This window comes from Panthera tigris, chromosome A2, assembly GCF_018350195.1.
Source record: "Panthera tigris isolate Pti1 chromosome A2, P.tigris_Pti1_mat1.1, whole genome shotgun sequence".
Lineage (NCBI taxonomy): Eukaryota > Metazoa > Chordata > Mammalia > Carnivora > Felidae > Panthera > Panthera tigris.
Genome location: NC_056661.1, coordinates 20,911,086 through 20,932,771, shown reverse-complemented (window position 1 = coordinate 20,932,771; position 21,686 = coordinate 20,911,086). Strand labels below are relative to the sequence as shown.

The following is a 21,686-nucleotide window of genomic DNA, read 5'->3' as shown; positions in this document are numbered from 1 at the left end:
GAGTGGGTCTCAGGACACTGGGCAGGAGGGATGCCACGGGGGTCATCATCCCTGATGTCCCACAGCTGTGTGTCCTCACATAAGTTCTGTGGCACCTCTGAGGCCACAGCTGCAGGGCTTTCCAGTACCCTGAGAAGTCACTAGGTCTGCCCTATGCCCAAACTCGCCTTCAGGTTATCAGGAAGCTCGGTGCGACCAGCATATCCTGGGTTCATGGTGATAAACACAGCACAGGATGGAACGAGTGGGATCTCGACACCTTCAAACATGAAGCGTTCCACCTATGTGGGGGGAGGGGAGGGGTTGACTCACCTGCCTCCTCTCTGGATGGGCCCCTTGTTCCCTGTGGATACCCTGTCCCAGCTATAGCTGCTCAGCCCAGGAGAGAGGACTGGCTCCTCAGGATCTGACCTAAGACCTCTGGTCCCGGTAGCTACCAGTTGCCTCCCAGGTCCCAGCTCCCTGAGGTATTCACATATCTCCTGCTACCCACACCCTACCCCCAGTTCCTGACACTGGTTCTCCTAGACTTGGGCAAGCTCAGCTCTGACTAGGACCCAGCACCCTACTGGGGTGGGGTTGGGCACCTGCCAGCCTCCCAGTTCTTGTCTCCAGGAGGAGAACTCTGGCCACTCTGAATGAGGCTAGAGAAGGGACAAATGGCTGGGGCTTTCCATAAGGGTCAGGATGTCCATAAGGAACCCCTTCCTCCACCACAGCCGGCCTGAAAGTTACACCTGGAGTGGGGCGAGGGCGTGGGCTCTCTGACTGGCTACAAAAGCCCCTCAGGGACAGTTCCACAAGGGGGACTGGGACTGCCCAGTCCCCTGTGAGATGAAACAGGCTGGGCTCAGGGCAGGCCTGAGTGCCTGGCTTTTGATGCCGCCGGTATGAGGAGCCACGTGGCAGCGTGGGCATGCTGGGGATAGTTGAAGTGATGCGGTGGTAACTTGAGGGAGGCATGGGGTGGTGGTGGAACCCCGGATGCTCACACGCTGTTGCTGAGCCTTCTGGATGGTGGTGATCTGCTGGGCTACCACAGATAGCACCTCAATATCAATGCGATTGAACTCATCAAAGCAGGCCCAGGCCCCGGAACTGAATAAGGTAAGAACAATGGGGGGATATGAGCTCAGAGCTCACTTGACATCTCCAAAGCCCCCTGTGACTCTGCTGAGAGGAAGCTTATAATGATCATCTCTGCCAGCTTGGACATATTCCCAACACCCACCACCTCAGCCCAGTGCCCATTAGGGTCTGAGTCTTTGACTGCTATTATTCCATCCTGTCCCCTCCTCCACCCTGTGATGCTCCTGGGAGTCTCAGGCAGTGTCCCTGGGAGAGGTTAGCCTTCCTACCCTGTCCTGGACCAACCTCATGCCCAGCCTCACCTGGCCAGGCCCTTGAAGAACTTGCCCATGGCCATGAAGTCAAGCTGGTCAGAGCAGTTGAACACCACTGTCTGGATGGCCAAGGCCTTGCCCAGGTCTTTAGTGGTTTCAGTTTTCCCTGTGCCAGCTGGGCCAGCTGGGGCACCCCCAAACTTGAGGTGCAGGGCCCCGGTCAGAGTCAGGTAGCACCTGCAGGAGTGAGAGGAGGTAGGCATGGGCCACGCTCCTTCCTCAGGATTCCCAGAGACAAGGAGAGAGAGCCTTCCTGTGCTGGGCCTCGTGGATAGTGGCTCTTGCTTCTCCTTCCTGTCAGGGCCCCACATGTGCCCAGCCTTGGCTGCTGGGGTCAGGACTGGGGCCCTCGGCCACCTGCCCAGTGCTTCCCCCACTTGGCCCCATGACCCTGCAGAGCTTTGCTCAGGGACCTGCTGGGATGGCTGACCTCTGACCACACTTCACTTTCCTTCTTCAAAACCCAATTTGAAAATTCAACTGCTGCTAAGTACAAGTGGCCAGAGGAAATGACTGATTATTTTAGAAGAGAATTGTTCACTGTACAAAAGGAACAGGATCTTGTTTCTCTCAAGATCAATTTTTCTGGTACGTTGAAAGAAGGCTTTCACTGATGAAATTAGTAAAGCTCATCCGTTAGATGCTTACTGAGTGCCACATGTGTGGCTAAAAGCTTTAGACCTTGGCTGGCAAAATTCTCATAACCACCCTGAGGAGGCTGCAGAGGAAACTGGGGCACGTAGAGTTGAGTCACCTGTTCAAGGTCCCTCAGCCTATGATGGGCAGAACTGGTTTTGAACCTGAAACCCCTGCTCCTAACCTTGCACTGTTTTGATGACTGATAGTACCTTGTGGTTCCCAAACTCTTAGGCCAGCCAGAGCTGGAGGGAGGCTCCCAGGGTAGGAGGGTACATGGGGAGGGGGATGCTCACCTATCGGTCAGGGGTGTGATCACAAGCCTCCCGCTGTTGCCTAGGTACTCATAGCCATAGATGAACTCGGCATTCACAGCCCGGATGTACAGGTTGTTATTCATCCAGTAGTACCTAGCATTTCAGGGAGATGGGTTCCCAGGTCATGGGGACCATGGGCCACTGGGTATGTGGCCAAGGCAAGGTGGGGAATGAGGGCATCAAGGCCCCCTGCCCAGCTTGTGCCAGGGCCTAATGTAGACTGCCTCTCCACCCTGCCCTGGCCCTGGATATGGCCGGGCCCAGGGGCCCCTGCATCCTCACCTCAGCTGTGAGATCCACTCAAAGTCATTCACACTGACTATATTCTCCTGGATCAGCTTGCTCACCACATCCTTGGCATGGACCTCAATGACAATTAGTGCTGATAGCACAGCTCGTTGCATGTGGGACAGCTTCCCCCGCACCAGGGCCACCAGGTCACTGAGCTGCAGGAGCGTGGGGAAACTGTCAGATACTGGCATGATCACACTGCAGGTAGGTTTCCCCTCCCTTGCACAGATGGTGGGCTTCTGCCAGGAATAATCTCTATTCTGGGGGCCTCTTATGGTCTAGGATGGGAAGGGGCACAGAACTAGGCAGGGAGAGGGCAGGCAGGACATTGGCCACCTGGGAAGTCTGGCAGGAGAGCAGATAAAAGCAGAGGCACATGCATGGCATCTGCCTCCCTGCAGCATACAGTGTCATCTGAGCCTCTGAGAGCCAGCTGGTGGAGCCTGGCAAGGGGCTTGAGGAAGGGGTGTGGTGAGGAGCCGGTGTACAGACTAAGGAGAGCCCACGGCACAGTGCAAGAAGGCCCCAGGTGTGTGACTCTCTCACTGACCATCAGGAGAGGGGCACTTGCTTGGGCTCAGAACTCTCCTCAGACCTCCAGTCTCTCCCACCAGTGGCTGGTTCTGAGACACTCATCTCTGGAGGTGTCTGGCCTATTGCTCTTTAGATCTCACTCCAGGCCCCTTACAGGATCAATATAGGAAAACGTCCTCAAGGGACTGGGTTCTCCCAGGGTAAGGGGTGCATGGGGGGGAGCAGATAGTGATCTCCCACCTGCTGAGCAAGCTGGGGGAACAGCTTGTTACTGAGATTACCGGCCTCCAGGGCCTCTGCCACCTCCATGGTCCAGTGGGTCTGGCATCCAGCAATGGTCACCTGGCCAGGCCAGTTTAGAACCCATTGGGTCCTGGGCATCTAGAAAGATAACATAGGCAGGGCTGACCCAGGCGGCTGTCAGCCCCAACCCTGCATCCTCTTGTTCGCTTCAACTTCATCTGTGCTTCTAGGCCCAAGTAGTTAATTCCGCCTCAGAAGCAGAGAAGCCATTAAGCTCTAGGCCTCCTGGCAGAGTGATTTGGGCAGAGTCATCATTTCCTCAGCAGAGGAGACCTTGCAATTGAGGGGTGGGAGCCTAGGATCAGGGAACACACAGTCCTGGGTTCAGATCCTGACTGTCACTTTCAAATCACATGCCTTTGGGCAGAGAACGGCTCTGAACTGACTCTATACGATAAGGCTTAACACCTAGGCGAGCTGCTGACCATGGACTGAGGGAGATAATATGGGGGAGGGCCCCGGTCAGGCCAGGCTCACAGTGAGTGCCTGAAACACAACCACAGTGGTTGGTTATTATCAGGGGCATGTCTCATTTTGGGAGCGTTTTCAGACTCCTCCTCCAGTAACCTCAAGGACTGCCTGCCCCCAGAGAGCCCCTGGCTCTGCTCCTGCGAGCAGCAGTGGTCAAGGCAGAGCTTGAGGATGAGGCCAGCCGGCAGGCAGGCAGCCCCGTGATGGAGCAGGGAGGCACAGAGGCTGTGTCGGCATGGGAGGCACGGCTCACTGTGGGGTAGGCCTTGATGGCCCTCTCGATGATGTCCCGCACGCTGGCCTTCATGCTGCGCTCCACCTCCCGCAGCCAGTCCTCCACGTTGCTGGATGGGTAGATGGAGAAGGACAGCTTTACCTCTTCACCCTCTGCTGAGTACATGTGTGTGATCTCCAGGTCCTCCTGGAACAGCAGCTGTGGGCAGGGGCGGGGCAAGAGAGGCCTTACCCACTGTGTGCCCGGTGGGGTGGCCCGACCACCATAGCCCCAGGGCTGGCCCTGCCCCCTCCACCCACTCCCTCAACTGCATGTGTGCGGGATGGGCCTGCCTTGTCCCCAGCTGCTGCCCAGTCCACTTGGGGAAGGAGGCGGAGCCTGTGCTGTGTGTCCCCCTTTCGCCCAGGCTTGTGTGACCTCCCTTGGAGACACAGATGAGATGAGGTGATTCAGGAGCCTCGGCTTCCTGGGTCTCTTGGCTCAGCCAGCACCTCAGTGTACTAGAGGGACAGAACTCCCCTGAGCTGGGGGTTCTACAGCTGCCCTTCCTCCCACAGGCCCCGGCTGTCTCCAAAGGCCAGGAATCTCACTCATCACCTCATTTCCTGCTAAAAGGATTTGGGGCCAGAGAAGAGCTGTCCTCCTTGGGAAGGTGCCCCAGAACTCCAAGGCCTGAGCCCCAGGCCCAGTTACCCACCCGGGCAATGTTCTCAAAGCACTTGCGCAGATGGGGCTGCACGGCCGTGGGGTCCTTCGTCTGGGACAAAATCTCAAGTAATTCGTCATCTGACAGGAAGTAGAATCTGCCAGGGGAACAGGGTGAGGGAGCGGGTTAGGCAGCCTCTGTGCCCCAGCCTCGTGGGCGGATACTGCCTGAGTGGACACGGGCCAGGTGGTGCCCACCTGGGGAAGGCGCCCCGCTTGGTCTCCAAGTACTCGCTGAGGCCCTTCTGCACCATATCCAGCAGCTTGTTGCAGTCCCGCAGACTGTCCAGCAGCCTCTGGTCAGAACACACGTTGATCACCTGCATGGCCCAGGCCAGAGAGAAAGTAGAAGTGAGCATGGTCAGAGGGCACCTGGGTGGCTCAGTCGGTCAAGCGTTCTACTTCGGCTCAGGTCATGGTCTCGTAGTTTGTGAGTTAGAGCCCCAAGTCCGGCGCTGTGCTGACAGCTCAGAGCCTGGAGCCTGCTTTGGATTCTGTGTCTCCTCTCTGCCCTCCCTGGCTCACACTCTGACTCTATCTCTCAAAAATGAATAAATGTTTAAAAATTAAAAAAAAAAAAGTTAGCATGGTCAAACTGGGACACGGCAAGGTGGGCTCAGAGGGCACGCATGCTGGCCAGAGACCACCAATAGGAACTGGGAAGGAAAGAGGGCAGGAAAATGGCCCTGAGCCAGGGCCCACATTCATCACCCCTGTCAATCCACAGAAAAAAAGTCTATAGTCAAAAACATTAGGGTTAAACAAAGCCAAGGAGTTTGATTTGTTGCAGGACTTGTCAGAGACTTTAAAATGCTAATGTAGACTGCAAATCTGCAAGAAGAAAACCAACTGTTGTGTTTCTGAGGAGTATGTCTTGAGACTGGGGAGTCCAATCAGGGAGACACAGGACTTGGGACTTGTCCTTCAGTCTTACTTGTTCAGGGAGAGAAGAGACCAGGAGGCTCCCAACAATGTAACCAGGGCCCTCAGTGGTCCCAGCTGCCCCCTCCTATCCCCATGTGAGCTCGCCTCCCGGTTCTCGTAGGCATTCTTCATGATCTTCCTCCAGATCCGCTCCATTGTCTGGTAGCGCTTGCTCTCCACAGGCAACTGCCGATTGATGTCCTCAGAGTTAAAGATGGGCTCCAAGTAGAGCCAGGACCGTTGACAGTTCAGCCACTCCTCCAGCACCTCCTGGACAGGGCATGGACTGTCAGGGCTGGGGTCTCAGTTGGGTCCTGTCCTCCATGACCTAGAGATTTCACCCCACCAGAGTGCTCAGCAGACCACTGGACACCAGAGCCAGCATCCACAGGTGAATCTCTAGATGACACTGCCAGTCACGGGACCTCAGGGAACAAAGGTTGCACAGAGGCCCTCCCCTCCAGATAAAGTCAAAGTGCCCCACAGGACACCCAAGCCTCCAACAGGGGGGCTTTCTCTCTTCCTTACGAGAGAAACACACTCACACCAGTAAACCCTGAAGTAACAGAGGGAAGAGTCCAACACATGGAATGTCAGACCAGTCTCCTTTCCCGGAAGGACTTTTGGATTTATGACCCCAGGATTCTCTGAGGTGTCTTGAGACCTGAGCATGAGATCCATAAAATGCTCTCTGAAACATGAGTCCAAGAGTGAGACACCTTCAAAACAAGCCACTTTCTACTTCTACCTCCAAATCCTTCTTTAAGGATTTATCTCTTTTCCTATCAGTGCAAATTCCTCCATTCATTCATTCATTCCTTTCCTCAAGAGATGTGTGTGTTTCAGCCATTCTGTGCTGGGCCTGTGCCACACCCATGTGAGAAACAGAGGGAAACAGGATATGCTCCCTGCACTAGAGGTGTCCATGGTCCATGAAACAGCTAGTTCTGCCTCTGAATCACCAAGGGCCCAGCAAGTGTGATGGGCTCTGTAAGAGCTACCAGGGGCCATCTTACAGGTGGTTGTGGGGGAGTCAGTGAGGGCTGATGGATGCTGAGCCTTGGAGGGGACGGCAGGAAGGGATGAAACTTCAGGTGGAGGGGACAGTGTGACCCAGGGAGACCCAGGGACAATGCCGATGAACTCGGGCATCTCTGAGTGATCCAAGGAGCACACGGATAAGACCTCCTCACTTGGCTCCTGGCCTTCACTGGAGGTTTCTGAACAGCTCCCAGGAAGGTCCCAGGGAAGGGACTGTAAGAATCATACCAGTAGGCCTAGCCCCAGGACAGTCCTCCAAGGCTCTGCAGACAGCTCTTGCCTTGGCCTTGAGAGCCCCGGAGAGGGGCAGTCCCCAGTGCCCCCTCCCTCTGAGCCAGCTCCAAATGAAATGGAAATGGGAGGCTCAGGGCAGAGAAGAGAGGGCACTGAGGAGCCTCAGGGCCTTGTGGCAACCAGCCCAGAAAGTTTTGAGACTGAAGGTGCTAGCCCCAAGACCAGATGCCTCCTGAGCCTCTCCCCAGCCATAGTAGCAGACCAAACACTAGCCCTACCCTCACATCCTGAATTGCCTTCTCTGGCAGCCGAACCTCAGAGATGGACAGCCTCATACTAGCTGTTCTTCTCTGAATGAGAGAAGCCTGTCAGAGCTCTAGGAGCAGGGCAAACCTGGGCAAGGCACTCTGCCGCTTTGAGTCCCACCCAGACGCCATAAAGGGCTGCCTCTGTGAGGGCTGGGAGGGGTGAGTGAGGACAGGGAGAGCCCACCTGGGTCAGCTTCAACTTGTTTTCCCAGGAGTTGATGCGCTGCTCGAAGGGTTTCTTGTAGGGTGAGAAGGACATGCTCTGGGTCATGACAATGTGGTCATCAAGCAGCTGTGAGGCCTCGTCTGGGCTCTTGAGGATGTAGGTCTCTGTCTCCTTGTAGGGCAGCACATTGAACAGGATGGTCGACCACTCCTTCTCCATCTTGTCCAGTGCCTGGGGTGGGGGGCGAGTCGAAGCTGGGTCCCAGGAAGGAGCTGGCCCACATGCCGCATGACCAGCACTGGGCAGGGAAGAGCAGGCTCTGTCCAGCCTTGATCGTGGCCCTCTGGTAAATATTCTCTGCTTGTCTGGTTAACAAATCCCCCGTAGGCCCTAGTCCGAATTTAAGGCCAGCTGGTATGCACACACGTGCTGCATGTATTGAGAGGAAACTAAGAAGTTCTGGTCCCAGTTCTAGCCCTTACTGGCTATGTCACCCTGGACAGGTGCTGAACCTTTCTGAGCCTTAATTTACCCATCTGTTATCAGCTCTTTCCTGGGCCAAGAAGTATTCGAGAGGAGTAAATGAGTAATAACAACGCACCAAGCACTTTATGTACATGATTGTTCACCAAATAGAATGCACCTCAACCCCTGAGCCTAGTGAATGACCCCAGGGATGGGGCCCAGTACTGTCAAACTCCTGTGCCTTCAGGCAGGGCCTGCTGGTGGCCACCCACCTGCTCAATGGCGTATTCCTTGCCAGCCACCTCTGCCACCTTGCTGATGCTCTCGATGTGGTCCTGCAGGTTCATCTCGAGGCAGCGGGCGAAGGTCAGGTTGGCCTTGGGCCTGACATTAATGTTGATCTCATTGGACAGCACCTCCCAGTGCCGGTTCCGCATGCCAGGGTTGCGTAGCCCCTGGATCAGTGGGATGTATGGCTTGAACTCCTCGATGCGGGCCCTGATGTCTAAGGCCACTTCCTGGCAGGCTGCCAGGCAGAACAGGCAGGTGTGACAAACAGCCAGCACAGGCAGGGAAAGAGGGGACAGGCCGGCTTGGCTGCCTACCTGGGATGTCCTTGAACTGCTTCACGCACTTGTGCATGGTCTTAAAGGACTCGATGACATTCTTCTCCAGCTGCTCAGAGTCTATGGCTGACAGGGGGTCATTCATCCAGCTCTCAGACCAGCGCAGCCAGTCAGAGGCTGTGGTCCAGAGATCCAGGAAGGGCTGGAACTCCTTCACCATCCTGGAGAGCTTGTCGTACTACAGGGGCAGACGAACCAAGGCTGTCTTGGGGTGCTTCCCGGTCTCTGTCCAAACTTGGGCCAGGTCCCTTCCCCCTCCTTACTCCTAGCTGCTGTCCCTGATCCTGTCCCCATGAGCCCTGGCCTGGCCTCCCTTCTTCCTGATGCGCACAGGTTCTGGGCTCTGAGTGGCTCAGCAAAACCTCCTGCCTGGTTCCAACTGTCCCCTTGCCCTGAGGGCCAGGGCTGAGCTATTCCCTCTCTGCAACCTGCTCAGCCCCACCCCCCAAATGTCAGGGCCCTGCCACCCAGGGCCCAGCTGGGTTCAGATACGGCCACAGACGCTGTGGGCTCTTCCTTGAGCCCTGGGGGCTGCTGGCTGGAGTGCCACAGGAGTCCTACATTGGTGATGGGCAAGCCGAAGATGCGCTCCCGGTTGTTGTACAGCATCGCTAGCTGCTGGCAATCCTTCAGCTGCTTTTTGACCCGCCGCACCTCGTTGGCAATCTCGTGTGCTCGTGCAACCTCCACATGTGTGGTGAAGCCAGCTACCACCAGCTGTGGGCCGAGGAGCTGGGGTCAGAGGCCTCTGGGGCCCCAACCATGTGCATGCGTTCCACCCCCCCCCCACACACACACACACAGAGGCCTGAAGTTCCTAGGCGTCAACACTTCCCAGTTCTGGGGGCACTTTCTTCTCCTGGAGTGAACAGCTTCCTGGCCCATCACAGGCAGGCTAACCGCCCCAGGGTAACACAGCAAGGTCAGAGGGAGACCCAGTACCCTGAACACTGTGCCCATTGCCGCCCGGGGCTCAGAGGACACAACAGAAGAGCTGGGGCTCTTTGCAACCTTGAATTTTCTGGACCTTGCTGCCTAGGCACCCATCCAGGCTTTCAGCCCATTCTTTCAGCCGTTCTTTCATCCACCCACCAGTTCATCCACCAAACATTGCCATAGCCCCTCCTGCATACAGAAAGCCAGGCCTGGGCCCGGAGCACATGTGCGGTGGGGAGCGAGTCCTAGAAGACCCTTCAACTGGCCCCACCTGCAGCCCTTCCAGCTTCTCCTGGAAGTTGTTCTGATCCATGATCTGGATTTTGCGGAACTTCTCCTCATCTTCTATATGCTGCTGCTGCACCATCTCTATCTGCCCAAGGATCTTAGAAGGCCAGTTGCTGGCAGCCCATCTGGATGGTGCAGGGATGGAGATGGGGGGAAGGTCACAGCTGAAATCATAGGGTGACCAGGCCAGACAGGGACACCCAGGGTTAAGGGGAGAATGGAGGAATCCAGGCGGCCACTGGAGCCAGCCAGGGCCAGTAGAAGTAGAAGTGAGCTGGAGGCAGCCATTGCCACCATCAGGGTTGGAGGCAGTCCCTGCCCTGTGACTGTGGTCTGGGAGCTATGCTCAGCATCCAGGGAGATGCAGGTCCAAGGTGCCCAGTGCAGTGATGGGGCAAGAGGGAGAATGGGGCTGGAAATGAGAGGCAATGTTGAGTTTCCCTCTTACATTCTAGGGTCTGGAGGGGCCTTACCTCCCATGAGACAAAGCAACAGCCTTTAGTCTCTATTTCCTTGGTGACCAACCAGGGCCACCAGGCTAACTTCCTTCATATCAGACCAATTCCCTTTGCCTGGCTGATGTGGGGGCCCTGTAGGATTCGAGAATTCTGCCTAAATCTGGCCTAGCAATGCTGACCTTGCGGGAAGCCCACCCTGGGCACCAGGATGCCCTGGAGGGTTGATGCTTGGGGCTCTTGGCAGGGTTCCCAGGAGATAGTTCCAACCTTTCCCAGGCCCTGACATTCTGAAGGCACCCCTAGTCTGTGAGGCAGGGCAGACAAGGGGTTTCTGGGAGCAAAACTCCAACCTAAAGCCATCTCCCACAAGGCTCTTGAGTTGGGTGGAGACAAGCACTCCTCCCCAGGGACTGACCACCGGTCTGACTTTGCCTTCACTCAGTGCTCCCAAGGATCCCAAAGGGTCCCTACCACAAACAAGGGGATCCTAGGCCCATGTGAACATGTGTGTGTCAGGCTGACAATGGTATAGAGAATGGAGACAGGGTGAGGGGGCAGCAGGGTCCCTAGGCCAAGAGGTTCAAATGATTTCCTTCTGCCCCATTGGCCACCTGGCCCTGGCCCTGGCCCATGTGGAGCCATGGTCTCTGACAACTTGGCAGGCATTTCTGGTATAACCACACAGCCTGTGGCCTCAGGGATATTTGAGAGCCATGCGTCTCGGCACCTCTTTCCCTACCCTCTGGGATGGGAGCCAAGCTCCCACTCACTTGTCATTGAAGTCTTCTGTGCTGAGGTTGTAAAGGAATTCATCCATGACCTGGTAGTCGTCCATGACCTTCACAATCCGCTCCTGCATGGACAGGTGGTAATGAGAACTGCGTGTGTGGGACCCCAAAGTGGTCAAGTGCTAAAGAAAGGCTGCTCTCTTCCAGAGAGGCGAGGCCTGGAATTGGGGAGCCCCAACCCAGCCCCCAACCCATACCTTCTGTCTGGCCTCCCAGACAGCATGGCTCTGAACGTCCACCATGCATCCAGCCTCATGACCCTCCAAACCTCCATCTTCTGGGTCTACCTCACCTCCGGCCTCTTGGCTCCTGATCTCCGAGCCCCCAGAGACCAGCCTCTGGTCCCTCCTACACCCGCCTCACCTCTAGCCCCACCAGCTTCTCAGGGATGCCCTTCATCCACTCGCGAAGCTCAGCCAGCTCCTCGATGCTGTTGGGCTTCTCATAGATCTTGCGGCTGATGCTGCGAAACTCCTCACAGACCTGGCGGTGAGAGGAGGGGCTAGGGAGGCCATGCACCCTCCCTGGCCATTCCTGGGGCCTGCTCCTCCTTCCTGGACCCCCGTGTCTCCCAACAGGTAACTGCCGCCACCCCGCCATACCCTGCAGCTGACTCGCTGGGGAGCCAAGGTCCCCCCCCCCCCCAGCCTCCTGTGTCCAGTGAACACATGCATGGGACTCCTGAGGCCTGCACTTGCATGCCCTCAGTTCCCTGAAATGGCCTGTCTTTGGGAGGGGTTCCCAGGTCTTTCCAGGTCTATGGAGAGAGCTAACAGTACCCATTCCCTGAGACCTTCCACATGGGATGCCTCCCCACAGACAGGGTCAAGGCAGGGTGACTTCCAGATCCTCCCATCAGCCTGGGCATCTGCAGACACCCTGGCCCTGCCTAGGGACACCTTGTTCCTGGGAGTTCACCCTGTATGCAAGAGTGCATGTGCTGTTGCAGTCACCAGGGCCAGGTGGCTGGGCACTTACATTGTCCACCTCCTTGTGCAGGTTCTTGGCCAGGATGTCCAACATGGAAGTGGCCAAGGCCTTGCGCTTCTTGGACAGGCTCTGCTTGACATTGTCAACGTTGATATAGAAGGGCCCAATGACGACACTGCTGGGCAGCGAGCTGTCCAGGATCTCTTTCTCCCACAGGTGGGTAAGCACCACTTCCCGTACCTCCTCGGCTGATGGGCACTGTGTCTGGTAGGCCCTGTGGACAGGGGCACACACGAGGGGCAGAGGGTGGTAAGTGGGTGGCCCGGTGTCACACCGACACACAGACACCCTCAGATGCATGCACGTACTTGAGGAAGGTGGTAATGTCATTGTTATTCAGCTCCAGATATTTTTGGTATTCCCTGGCATAGGCCTGCAGTGGGATCATGGCCTTGCGCACAGCATTGGCGATGACAGCCCGCAGCTCCTCCACCAGTGGCTCGTGGAGCCCCACGGACTCCAGCAGGGGGTTGCCGCTGATAAAGATGTCCTCCATCACCAGCTGTGGAGCCAAAGGCAGGGGGTGAGCCATGGGGCAGGCAGGTGGGCAGAGGGGTTGGAGATGAGACCCGAAGCCAGAATGGGCAGCAGTGCAGCCAATCACAGACAGCGTGGTAGGGGTCAGGGAGAGGGCTTGCTGTGGTGTCTCTGAGAGCGGGCTGTGGACTAATATAGGGCTGGAAGCCTCATGAGCCCGACCAAAGGGTAGCGTCTTCCTCTACCTGGGCCTGACTCGGTCCAGTGCCCAGGAAAGGAGCAGACAGGGCCACCAGGTCACCAATGGCTTTGGCTAACCAGCAGGGGAGACAAGAGGGGCCTGAAGTTCCAGAAGCTCTTGGGCCCGGAGCAGTGGGATGTACGTAGGTGTGGTGATGAGCAGGGACTTCTGACAAGGGGTCCTGACTGTGGAGGTCAGTCTGCACCCACATCTTAGCTGAAGAGAGAGGCCAGGAGCTGGGTGGGATAAAGAGGGTGGAATCTGGACGAGAACGGCTGTGACAGGGGTGGGTGAGTGAGCCCGGTTTGAACAGTCGGTTTGACACTTAGGCGCTTTGTGCCCTTATGCTAGACCTCTCCAAGTCTCACAACAAAATGGAGATGCTAATGGTTCTCAGGGCAGCTTGTAGTGAGGAGTAAGTGAGCCATTCAAGAATTAAAGGGCTGAGCACACTGCCGGCCAGGTGGGAGGCCTGTACGAAAGCTGAACCACTGTAATACGGTTAGCCTGCAGCTCAGTAGCCGCTAGCAGCCAGGGCAGCAGGGGCCCTGGCCTCGAGCTACAGTTGTACCTTCTCCAGCTGGGGCACCGTGTGCGTGGCCAGGATGCCCTTGTCGAAGAGGTTGAGCAGAGATATCTCGAACTGCTCCAGTGACGTGCTATAGTGCACCCCTGAGCTATCCAGCACCAGGTCCACAATGAATAGGGGATTCTTCCGGGGCCTGCGGGGCAATGATTGGGCTGACGGTGGGCAGGGGCCTGAGGAGGTCTGCAAGCAGCAGACCCAGCCCTCTGCCCTTCCTGCCAGCATGATGGCTCTCAAGCTTCTCCATGCATGAGAAGTGCCTCCTCCCTCCTCCCAGAAACCTGTTACCAGAAAAACACTGGTAACTTAGTTACCAAAGCCTATTCCGTTTCTGCCACTTGCCCAGAGGTCCACTGGCACCAGGGAGATGGAGGGCCCCCCATGCGGTCCTGAGGTCATCAGGGCAGGTCGGCCAGACTATGGGCCCTTGTGGCCCCTGTGCTCTCCCTGGGAGGCACCATCTTTAACTTCAGATGCCCACCACACACCAGCAACCCTCAAGCCTAGATCCCAGCCAGGCTTCCCTGCTGCACTCTAGACCACCCTCCTGGACCTTTAATGGGCATCTCAAACATTCTGTGTCCCCTAACTCCTGCCAGCTCCCCTCAGGGTTCAGTGCTAGCTGCGGACCCCAGGAGTCAGCTCATCTCCTCCCCTCCCCTCCTCCCACTGCACATCCTCCTGCAGCCTGGCCTGTAGCACTGCCACCCATGCATGGCCCCAAATCTGCTGCCCTCAGATCCCAGCCCCCTCTGTCATCTCCCTCGTCTAGCAATGGTAGGAGACTTGGTCATATTGTCTTCTGCCTCACTTGTCCCCACAAATCCAGAGCATCGTTTAATCAGATTATAACTCCCCTCTGGTGGCCGCTAACCACATTTAGAATAAATCTAGCCCCGGACCATGACCCCAGGAGGCTCTGTGATCTGGCCTGCCACTGCAACTTCTCCCACGCCATCCTGACCGGCCTTCCCTGCTCCAGCCATAGCTCTAGCCTTTCCTTCCTCGACCGCCCCGAGTTCTTCCTCCCCCTCCGAGCCTCTGGTCCCTCTACCGGCGCCCCTCCTTAGCATCTCTGCAGCCAGTTTCCTCACAGTCTCAGGTCTTCATTCAGATGACCCTGAACCCCTGGCAAATTCCCCTGCCCCACCCAGGGTCTCTCACACCCCCTGCCAAGATTGGCCATGACCAGCTACTGATTCATTTGTTTGCAGTCTCCTACCCGTGAGAGTAGGAGTCATGCGTCTCTTATTCCCCCAGAACCCCACCTGGTTCATGGCAAGTACTCAAAGAGTAACTGCCGACTGAGAAAACGAAGGTCACCAGAGACATGCAAGCCGGAGCTGGTGGGACATTCCCTGGCCACCAGGGCAGGGGCCAGGCTCTCCTTGCCATCCGAGACCTGGCAGTGCTGGGCATCCTCATCTTGGCTGCCCTCCTCCCCCACCCTGCACCAGCCTAGCCCCTGGGGCCTAGCAAGGAGTGGCGGTGGGGTCACCAGGCACCTCCCCCAACCTGTAGGGGCTGTTGATGAAGTCCTCGCCCCAGACCATGTCGTCAGCGCAGTCGAGCACGCTGCAGCAAGCGTCGCTGATGAACTGCGAGAAGCTGGCCAGTGAGTCCTGCACCAGGAAACGCAGCGTGTCCTGCAGCATGTACTTGATCAGCTCCATCAGCTTGCGCAACTTCGACATGAGGTACACCTCCCAGTTGGTTTCGTAGAGGTTATACCAGCCCTTGCTCATGTCACGCAAGCTGCTACGCATGGCCACCTTGAGCGTGCTGATCCAGCTGTCCTTTAGGAACATCTGCACCTGGAGTGGCCATGGGTGGCATCAGGCGGCCGCCCCAGGAACGTGCTACCCACAGCTACGTGCACTGCTGTGCTGGGGCGGTCCCAGGACCCAGATGACCACGGAAGGATTTCCCCCCACCCCTACCAACCAGCACCCTCCTGTGACCCTGGGGACCAGGGATGCTCTGGGGGAAGGGGAAAGGGGACAGCAGAAACAGGACTTTTCCTCCAGCTAAGAAAGAGACAGAGACTGAGACACAGGAAATGAGCAGAGAAAGAGAGACACAGAATGAAACAGAGAAGGGGAGCTTTTCTCTGGACCATCTGGTGATGATCCCCCACAAGGCTGTACCCTTCTTCCCTCACACCCCAATTCTTAGGAGGTATGTGGGGTTCCTGCTCTCCTTTCCAATACAAGGGGTCTGCTTCAGAGGCCACCAGGGTTGGCTGGAAAGTGACTACCTTGGGCTTCCTTTCTTCTCTGGGATGAGCCATCTTCCTGGGAGCACCACCCCCCATCCTCCCACAAGGTCTAGGTTTTAAAGAGAACAAGAGCCCACAGCCTCACCACTAGCCAGTCAGCTCCAAGGCTCTGGCCTGTGTGCAGCCCTCCGTGCCCTTGATGACCACGCACCTGAGAGAAGGTCTGTGACTGAATCTGCTCAAACTCTTCCAGGCGGCTGTACTTGGAGAGGTTTGAGTGGAACAGGGACATGGCAGTCACCTTGTTGCACTCAGCCCGCACCTTGCTGAGGGCCGTGATAACCTCTGGCCGTGTAAGCAGGGACACAAAGGTAAAATCCTCTTTCTGCTCCCGGAAGGGGTACTTGGGAACACTCACCAGCCCTGCAGGGATGGCGGTAGAGGGCCAGTGTCAGATTGGCCTGGGACAACATCAGGGGTGTTGATGGAGAGATGCAACTCCCGTCTCCTCCCAAAGAGACACCCACGTCCCCAGAACCCCTCTTTTCCCAAGACCTTCCAGAGTGGCCCTACAGCTTCGCAATGAGCTGCCCACTCTGGGTGAGTAAATGAATCCCCTCCAGGCCCCTCTGGGTCACTGACCCCTTTGAAGTACAGGAGAGTCACAGACCATCTCCCCCTTCACTCCCACCCATGCTGCAACATAACCCAGCACCAAGCGAAGGAGATGTGGGCACCAGGACCCTTGGAGTGCCCACCGCCCATGCACTGCCCCAGCTTCCTGGGCATTTCACAGGAATGAAATTCACGGGCATCAGGGAACTCAAAGAAAGGAAGACTTGGGGGAACTAGTGTCCTACTCTGAGACTCAGTCTGCCACAAGTCAAATGGGGCTGTAGCAATGCCACCTGCTCCTGCTACTGGAGGAAGGGCAGGCGGTATGTTCCTCAGTCAGACCATCAGAGCCCTTTCATCCATTTCTCAACAGTTGCTGTTCTAGTACACATTTACCTGGCTCCTTCAGCCCTGCTCACACTACTGGTTTTTAAAGGAGTCTTCATTGACCCCCACCCCGACCCTAGCCCTCCAGGCAGCTGGAGAAGAAGCACGGTGGGTGCTGTGAAGGGAGGGCAGGAGGGCTGTGGCCAGGGGGGTGGCCATGGGGTCTTTGTCCAACGCCCCTCACCTTGCCTGGGCACCTTCTCCTCCTCCTTCTTAGGCAGGGTCACGTAGGAGAACATGTCAGGCTTGGAGGAGACAATCTGGTCAAAGTTGATTTTGTTCATGCTGCGCTCATAGTCCAGGTTCACTTCTCTGGAGAGATTGCTGAGGTGCTCCAGAACGCTGCCAATGGAGAGGGGGGACAGGGACGTCAGGGGGCTCCATATATCCTGTCACCCCCACGCTGTGGGCTGGCTGGGGCCCACTCTCCTCTAGCGTTAACCTGTGGGCATGAGTTTGGGGCTTCCCTTCCGGATTCATGAGCACACCTCCCACCTGGCCCCCGGCCACTAACCTCCATCACCCTTGTCCCCTCCCTCTTTCATGCCACCCCCTCTTCCCCATCACATCAGTTCAAGTCTGCCTGTTTTGCTTCTCACTTCTCAATGTCATCCCGACAAGGCACCCTCCCTGCCTGGTCCCCTCACTTTCACCCCTGCCCATTCCAATCCACTCCCCACAAAACTCAAGTATAAGCACCTCCTTCTCTTGCTAAAAATCCATCCTGGGTCCCTGGGTCCCTGGGTCCCTACATCCTAGGATAAAGCCAAACCTCTTCCTGAGCCCCAAGAGGCGCTCCAGCCCCTCCTTGTTCTCCTCTCTGGTCACCCCACCCCAGCCACAGGCAGCGCTGAGCTCTCACCTCATAGCCTTCGCATACACTGTTTCCTCTGGTGGCCACACCCTGGTTGACCCACTCCTACTTCTGCCTGACCAGCCCAGGCTCCCCCCTTAGGGTTTCTATCTAAGACGAGCCTTGCCCCCTCTGGATGAGGGCAGCCTCATTTGTGCCCCCAAAGTGCCTCCCCAGTCCCAGTGCTCCTGACCCCCTAAGGGCATTTCTTTCATACATTCCATTCATTCACTGTTGTTCCCTCAGTCAGCATCCTGTTCTCCCCTTACTTTTTCCAGGACTCAACTCAAATGTTACCACCCCAGTGAGGCCTTCTCTGACCATCTAATGTAAAGGAGCCCCTCCATGATATCTCTGTTCCCTTGTCTTTCCTGGTCTCCACAGTACCTATCAAAACCCTGAATCACCTCATTTTCTTATTGTGTGTCTTCCTGGCCAGACTGAGAGCCCAGGAGGGCAGGCCCTTCATGGGTTGCGTTCACTGCTGTGCCCCTGTGCCTGGCACAAGAGAGACACTTGTCACACACATGGCTGCCTGCCTGACATCCACTTCCTCCTAATTGGACCTGACTGCTGCTCTAGAACTCTCTCCTCTCTCACTGGACTTCGAGGAAGCTGACAAGTCTGGGTTAGCTCTGGGTTATCTCACCTGTCTAAGCCGGTCATGGTGGAGCTCAACCTGCTAATTGGCTTAGGAGTGGGAATGTGACTCAGTTATAATCAACAACTGACGCCGAGCTGTAAAATCAAGCCCCCTTGTCCCATCTTCCTCAAGACAAATGCTCCAGAGTTCCCTGTGAGATCAGAGGCAGTACTTCTCCTAAAATCACATCTCTGCCCAGCTGCTTCCTCCATTACATCCTGTGGCCTTCACTCCCTTAGAGATGTCTCCTGAGAGGACTTCATAAAGAACTCAATTGTATAAGAATCCCTCAAACCGGCTCTGCTTCAAGGGAATCCAATCTACGGCAGGACTCAGTGGACTCTGGACTTTGTGCTTCGGAAACTGCTGCTGCCATCCCGCCTGGGGATGAAGCCAGCACACCCTGGAGACAGCCCCGGCACACTAAGCTGGCACATCCTGCACCCAGTTCCTAGTTACAGGCAAAACAGTGGATTCTCCTACTATCTAGGCCAATCTGAGCCCAGCATATTTGTTATGAAAGCCAAACACACTGCCAATGATACAAAACTCAAGAAATGGAATTCTGGACCACCAAGGTAATGGTGGCTACATTAATTCCAATTTCCCATCATGCTCTAAAAAAAAAAAAAGGAAAGAAGGGAAAAAAGAAAAGGACAAATAGTGCTTCCTAAACCCTCACCTTTAGCATAAGCAGAATAAAGAAAATGCCCAAACTTCACATTATCTTTAGAAGAATAATCATCTGTTCCCAGTGAGCTACTACTCACCCTCCCGCTGCCAGCCTGCCTGGAAAACGAAGGCTGTCTGAAAAAAACTGTGCAGAAGAGGGGAGCAGTGGGAGCCCTAAGCTTGGTCTAAGATCCTACCAGCAAGACAGAAAGTCCACCCCAACTGCAAGAACACTGACTGAGTTCTGGAGAAGCAGAGCACTTAGGACAAGGAAGGGGCCTCTGTGCTTGCATTCAAGGTAACATTTTTCTTTTAAAGTTTCTTTATTTATTTTGAGGCGGGGAGAGGGGCAGAGACAAGCAGTCTCTGCGCTGTCAGCGCACAACCCGAATGACAGCACACAACCTGACATGGGGCTCAATCCCACGAATCCTGAGGTCGTGACCTGAGCCAAAATCGAGAGTCAGACGCTTAACCAACTAAACCACCCAGGTACCCCCAAGATAACATTCTTTGAAAGGCATCATGACATTAAGGGGAAGGTAAAAGACAAGAAGAGGAATACTTTGGAGATTGAAGGGTGATAGAAAAGGAAGCAAAAGCAAAAAATTAGAGTCTTGCAAGATAAGAGAGAACAAACAACTTGGAGGACAAGCCCTCTCTCCAACACACACACACACACACACACACACACACACACACACACATCCACTTAAAAAAACAAACGGGGGCATCTGGGTGACTCAGTCGGTTAAGCGTTTTAACTTCGGCTCAGGTCACCATCTCACAGTTCGTGGGTTCCAGCCCCACATCAGGCTCTGCACTGTGCAGAGCCTGCTTGGGATTCTCTCTTCCTCTCTCTCTCTCTCTCTCTGCCCCTCCCTCCACTTGTTCTCTCTCTCTCTCTCTCAAAATAAAAAAAAATTAAAAAAAAATTTTAATAGTTTGCTATCCTAACAGAAGAGGGCGCCCTGGAACTAGGAATCTTGTAAATCACCCCAAATCCCTGAACTGAATAGGTGAAAGTAACCACATTTACATAAAGCTACTGAAAGAGAGAGCACCTTCCCTGATGAAAATTCTCACCTATCCCTCAAAGAAAAAACAAAGACAAAGCAAAGGAAAACTAACTTCAAACTGAACCAAATGTCTTCACACAAGTATGTGGGCATATGAAAAATACCCTGAATCCGAAACTCACAACTAAAACACAGAAATGGGCAAACAGCAAGAAGATGGAGGAAACAAAATTATCTCTGGAAGGAAGGCAAAATTATGAGGTGCCTACGGAAGAATAAAGTCAAAAAATTTAATAAAGTAAAAAAAATTTAATAAAATACATTGAAGAAAGGAATATAACCAAGAAAATTAAAATAAGGCAAAAAAAAAGAACTAAAAGGGACAGAAAGTGGTTAAATTAGAAATAGGTAAAAAAGCAAAGCAAGATAGATAGATAGAGATATATAATGGAATCTGATAAAGAAAAACTGGATAAAGGAACACAACTAATATTTAAAACTATAATCCAAGAGAAATTTCCAGAAATAAAAGAATATCTCAATCTATGTATTTAAAAGGCCCATTTTGTACTAAGGAAAATTGACCCAGAATGATCAACTCTGAGATGTAAACTAGTAAAATGCTTAGACTTTAAAGATTGTTAAAAAAACAAACAAAAAACACCAAGGCCTCCAAGCCAAAAAATCAAACAACTTTCAAGGGAAAGGGAGTGGGACTGGCATTGGGTCTCTCAAAATCAACATTCAAAGCAAGGCAACAAAAGAGCAGTATTATAAAAAAAACCCAAAAACTCAAGCAATAAAAGTGTGAACCAAGAACTTTATTCCAATCAAGTTGTTTGTCAAGTTCTAAACATGCAAGAACTCTAGGAACACTATAGCCTTGAACCCTTTATGAGGAATCTACTAGAAAAGTAGCTTCATCCAACCAAGAGACTGGTGAGGTTCAAGACATACTACCCCAAAATATGGTACCAAAATATGGTACCTTGGCATCTTGAATGTTTTAAGCTGGAGCAGCTTGAGAAACGGCCTTCCCCGGAAGCAGGTCATAAGACCCTCATGTAAGAAGTGCCCTCCTTATACCCAGAGCACAGGACATCCTTAACTCCAAGATGGAGTGATGCCAAGTGGAATCCCAGTGAAGAGGCCTTGCTAAGTTTTCCTCAGTTTACTATGCTTAGCTCATATCTTTTTGTCTTGCCACTATCCCCACAACTTTCCACTTTTCATCAAACCTAGTGTAGGTTTAACCTCCTCAGGTCTTCATTTCTTTAAGAAGGTTCCCATGTTAAGGGAAACATGTAAATTTGCAAGCTCTTCTTTTGCTAACCTGTCTTGTATTACAGAGTCCCAGCCAAGAACCTAGAAGGATATAAAAAAGAGGATTGACCCCCTACCCCCCTTACCCTCCGCTACTGGATGATGGGAGAAATTTCAGAAGAAAAGGTTGATACACTTAATCCACTTAATTGTAGATTTAAGACTAAAACAGAGATAAGAGCTGCTGGCTGTCTCAGTCCATAGAGCAAGCTGTGAGCTTGAGCCCCGCATTGGGCAAAGAGCCTACAATCAATCGATCAATCAATCAATTTTATTTTTAAAAATAAAAACAAAACAAAGATAAGTATGAGAGTGGAAGAATATCATATTAAATAATAAGGAGAAAAAAGCAACTAAAAATGGGAGGAGAAAGGAACGAGGAAAGTAGATTAAAGTCAAGATTGTTACAAAGGAACACAAAGGGAGTCGAAGGATACCACTGAAACCTGACAAAACAGATATTAACTAGTTAAATAAGAAAGCAGGGGATTCGAGGCACTATAAAAGGTTTAATACAAAAGAAACCACTAAAA

The 21,686-nt window shown here is 54.2% G+C and overlaps 1 protein-coding gene across 4 annotated transcripts in view; it reads right to left on the bottom strand.

Annotated features, from left to right (window-relative positions):
* The window catches only part of DNAH1 (dynein axonemal heavy chain 1), a 76,162-nt gene that overhangs the window by 33,298 nt on the left and 21,178 nt on the right, over positions 1-21,686 (bottom strand). For all 4 annotated transcript variants that reach the window (XM_042979085.1, XM_015537467.2, XM_042979086.1 and 1 more), the window contains exons 9-31: positions 16,828-16,985; positions 15,853-16,064; positions 14,939-15,237; positions 13,409-13,559; positions 12,428-12,621; positions 12,108-12,333; positions 11,493-11,612; positions 11,112-11,194; positions 9,867-10,008; positions 9,221-9,376; positions 8,639-8,837; positions 8,306-8,559; positions 7,587-7,799; positions 5,925-6,089; positions 5,094-5,215; positions 4,888-4,993; positions 4,209-4,388; positions 3,422-3,562; positions 2,639-2,802; positions 2,336-2,449; positions 1,392-1,580; positions 993-1,098; positions 168-281 (exon numbers count right to left, since the gene is read on the bottom strand). In XM_042979085.1, the coding sequence (XP_042835019.1) occupies positions 168-281; positions 993-1,098; positions 1,392-1,580; positions 2,336-2,449; positions 2,639-2,802; positions 3,422-3,562; positions 4,209-4,388; positions 4,888-4,993; positions 5,094-5,215; positions 5,925-6,089; positions 7,587-7,799; positions 8,306-8,559; positions 8,639-8,837; positions 9,221-9,376; positions 9,867-10,008; positions 11,112-11,194; positions 11,493-11,612; positions 12,108-12,333; positions 12,428-12,621; positions 13,409-13,559; positions 14,939-15,237; positions 15,853-16,064; positions 16,828-16,985 (3,808 nt within the window). The remainder of the gene's footprint in view (positions 1-167; positions 282-992; positions 1,099-1,391; positions 1,581-2,335; positions 2,450-2,638; positions 2,803-3,421; positions 3,563-4,208; positions 4,389-4,887; positions 4,994-5,093; positions 5,216-5,924; positions 6,090-7,586; positions 7,800-8,305; positions 8,560-8,638; positions 8,838-9,220; positions 9,377-9,866; positions 10,009-11,111; positions 11,195-11,492; positions 11,613-12,107; positions 12,334-12,427; positions 12,622-13,408; positions 13,560-14,938; positions 15,238-15,852; positions 16,065-16,827; positions 16,986-21,686) is intronic.